The sequence below is a fragment of the Durio zibethinus genome, chromosome 11, assembly GCF_047325235.1.
Source record: "Durio zibethinus cultivar Kanyao isolate XHJ-2024 chromosome 11, ASM4732523v1, whole genome shotgun sequence".
NCBI lineage: Eukaryota > Viridiplantae > Streptophyta > Magnoliopsida > Malvales > Malvaceae > Durio > Durio zibethinus.
This window is the reverse complement of record NC_143172.1, coordinates 16,297,157-16,300,614: the sequence shown is the minus strand read 5'-3', so window position 1 is coordinate 16,300,614 and position 3,458 is coordinate 16,297,157. Positions and strand designations below refer to the sequence as shown.

At 38.4% G+C, this 3,458-nt stretch overlaps 1 protein-coding gene across 1 annotated transcript; it reads right to left on the bottom strand.

Annotated features, from left to right (window-relative positions):
* Positions 1–1,124: 1,124 nt before the first annotated feature.
* LOC111291336 (protein ASPARTIC PROTEASE IN GUARD CELL 1) lies at positions 1,125–3,171 on the bottom strand. The gene has a single exon (XM_022883012.2). The coding sequence runs from the start codon at positions 2,971–2,973 to the stop codon at positions 1,501–1,503; it is 1,473 nt and encodes a 490-aa protein (XP_022738747.1). The 5' UTR covers positions 2,974–3,171; the 3' UTR covers positions 1,125–1,500.
* Between the last annotated feature and the right edge of the window lie 287 nt (positions 3,172–3,458).

The following is a 3,458-nucleotide window of genomic DNA, read 5'->3' as shown; positions in this document are numbered from 1 at the left end:
TACTATTTTATTCTTTAATTTTTATTAGTTTATCATTTTGAATTTGATACTAAAAATTAATATAATTATGCAATATGAATTAAAATTAAAAAATATATATTAAATACATATTAAATGAGTATTAATTTTTTTATTTTGTTAATATGTAAAATTTTTATATTATTAATATGTCAAATTTATTACGTTATAAATGAAGAATAATTTATGGTTATTTATTATTTTAATCGTTTTCTTATATACATCCGTGTTAATCATATCTATTTATATATATATATATGTGTGTTAACATATCTATTTATGTATATTCATATTATTTATATTTATTCGTGTTATATTTAAATAAAATAATTTTATAACTATTAATAGTACCATCTAATGTGTAATATATAAAATATATATTAAATGTGTTATTTTCATATTTAAAATTTAAATATATTATATAATTAATATCATATTTATATTTTAATATATTATATAATTATATGTATAAAATATGATATAAAATATGATATAAAAGTATGAATTATTAAATATAATAATAATAAGAAAAATAAGAGGGAGGTCATTCATTGTTTTGGATTGGCGGGAAAACAAGTTCGGATCAAAGTAACGCTGGCCTGTGGCTGTAGAATATTGTACGTGTCATCCAATGAAACAACAATAGAAGAATCAAAACGCTTGCCGACAATCACGGAACTGATCCCCACAATACTCCCCCTCCGCTGGAGGTGGGACCATACACACATACATCATATTTAAAACCAACATTTGTCCGAGAGGACGACCAGTCCATTTTTATTGCGGGTCCCACACTCTCCCCTTCTCTCTCATGTGATCTTCTGTTTCCCTCTTTTCACCACTCTCCATACAAACGCGTGGACCCACCCACCACCACCAATATCAACAAAGAGAAGACGCAGCCATAAAAGGCAAACCAAATCCTCCACCCAAAACCAACCCTTTTAAAACTCCAATAATCAATCAATCAATCATTTAAATGCAATCAAAAGCGTTTAAATTCAATCAAAAGCGGAAGGGAGATTCTGGCTTCCCTCGGCGCTCCCGTCACACAAATCAAAATCATGATCAGCAATTTTGTCATCCACGTGTCACACATGCAAGCGTTTACAATGTAACGTAGATATTTTTCATTTCATACTCATACAACACACAATCTAATACATCAATTGCCCTTCAATTTTCAACAGATTTACTATACAATGCCCCTGAACTACTCTACTGTAAGTAAAAAAGCACACAAAATAATAATTAATTACCCACACCATCCAAAAGCCTCTTTCTTTCTTTGGAATTTATTCGAGTGGGACCCAACCTCTTAATCTGTCCCACCCAAGTGGAAGTCCCCATTTAATTTTTCCGGCCAAGAAAAAGTACTACTAATGGTAATAATAGTAAAAATTCACCTAAAAATCCTATGAAATCAAACTTCTTCTTAACCCTTTTTTACCGCAGATAAAAAGGGCAGGATAATTAACCGTCTTAACATTTATGAGGAGAGAACCCAATCCTATTATTAGCTATATCAAAGCTGACACGTGTCCCCTGCTGCTGCACGTTCCCGATTATGGACAAAGTCGACGACGTTGGAGCGAACGCGAAGCAAAATGTTCCCGATGAGTCCACGGGGATCAAATAATTTTTTGCAGGTAAATCCAGTGACTTTCCACTGCCGAAGTGAAACGCTACCGTTGGGACCCTTACGCTGCTCCTCGACGACAAGTCGTAACACGTGTCGAACAAAGCCACTCCGCTCGTGCTCGGTAAGTCTTGAGTTAATTTCGCGAACGCGTCTCGGAGCGCGTTGTAAGCCTGAGTTTGCAACCGAGTTATGGCCGTCCCGCAGTCGACGATCACTCCTCCGTTTCCTGATTCGTCCATGTTAAAAAGTCCCGGCGGCAGTTGAACCGGTTGCCCACCTACGCTGAACCCGGTCAGACCAACGTAATAAAACGTATCGACCTTTCGGCTCCTTATTAGAGGCGCGATCACCGAGTCACCCGGTAACCCCGAGTTGAAATCTAAAGTCGACGAGCCAGCGGAGTCGCGATCCACTAGACAATAAGAGAACGACGAAGCTTTAATCTGAGAAGTTAAAGACAAGGATCCACCGCCGAGTCCAAGCAAACCCGCAGCTCCAACAAACAAGCCTTCGTTATCATGGCCACAACCCAAAGCAACGTTATTGATGCTACCGGAGTTTCCAAACGACACCGTTTCAGTTACAAACTCCCCGACCGTGAAAGACCCATCTCCGTACGAGACTTGGTAAAGACATTTCCCACTACGGCAAGCGGAAACTTCAAGAGAAGAACACTGCCTCGACGAGCAAGAAACCGGGCTGTAAGTGGAGGATGCGGACGGGTTAAATATGGGGTCGGATTGTTGGTAGCAGTCCGTACAAGGTTCACATTGGATCCAATTAATATCACTTCCGGTATCGAGAACCATGTAGAATTGTTTAGCAGGGTTACCGACTCCGACCCGAGAAAAGTACTCTCCACTACCTTGGCTTGTCCCGGAAATAATGGGGGTGGAAAGCGCCTCGGGTTGGATTTCGGTGGTGAGAGGGCGGAGCTGGGACTTCTGGACTCCATTCACGGTGAGTAGGAGTTTGGTTGTGAGTGAGTCGACTCGGGCGGAATCACGGTGAAGTCGGGATAGGACAAGGGTTTTGTAGTCGGTGTGGTGGGTTTTGTGGAGAAACCCTCGAGAGAGAAGTGGAATGGAAAAAACAGAAGAAGAGTTGAAGAAAAGGGCTTCGTTTTGGGAATGAGCGGTGGGTTTTAAAGACTGTGGATCGAAGGTCAGAATATGTTGAGCTTGTTTAAGAGAAGAAGAGACATCGAGTGTGGTTGTTGTTTGCGGAGAGAGACGAGAATGAGTGGAAGTAAAAAGGAGAGAAAAGAAGAAGGAAATGGGGAAGAGAAGGAAAAGCTTTGGAGAAGAAGCCATTTTCTTTCTTCTCTTTGGTTTGGTTTGTGGAGTGGAAGAGTTGAGTTTTATTTTGGTTCAGAAAAGGAGAGAGGAACGTCACCGTCAGGCTTGTTGGCAGACTTTAAAAGCGATTCAGCTGAGAGGCAAGCCAACTCTGAACCTAACTACTTTGATTGCCTTCCTTTTCTTTTCTTCCGCAATAAAAAATTTAAAAAAAACCTAATCCTTAAAGCCAATTTGGGATTTTATTTACTGTACCTTATTTGAAATTTTTAGATTTATATTTTCTTTGGGTGATTACGACATGCACTAAACTACGAAGATAAAAAGGACGAAGAGTACTGCAAAGATTAAGGGTCGTTGGTAACTACCAGTATATTTGTTTTTTTTTTACTTCTTCTAAATTTCAAAATTTTAGTTTAACTGCTTGATTTTTTTGTGGTTCTTTCTCGTGATTGTGTAAGACTAATATGCGAAATTTAAAAAAATTATAATTTAAAATA

Bases quoted from the DNA above. Each gene is read 5' to 3' on its own strand.
- LOC111291336 (XM_022883012.2), bottom strand. From the start codon at position 2,973: ATGGCTTCTTCTCCAAAGCTTTTCCTTCTCTTCCCCATTTCCTTCTTC.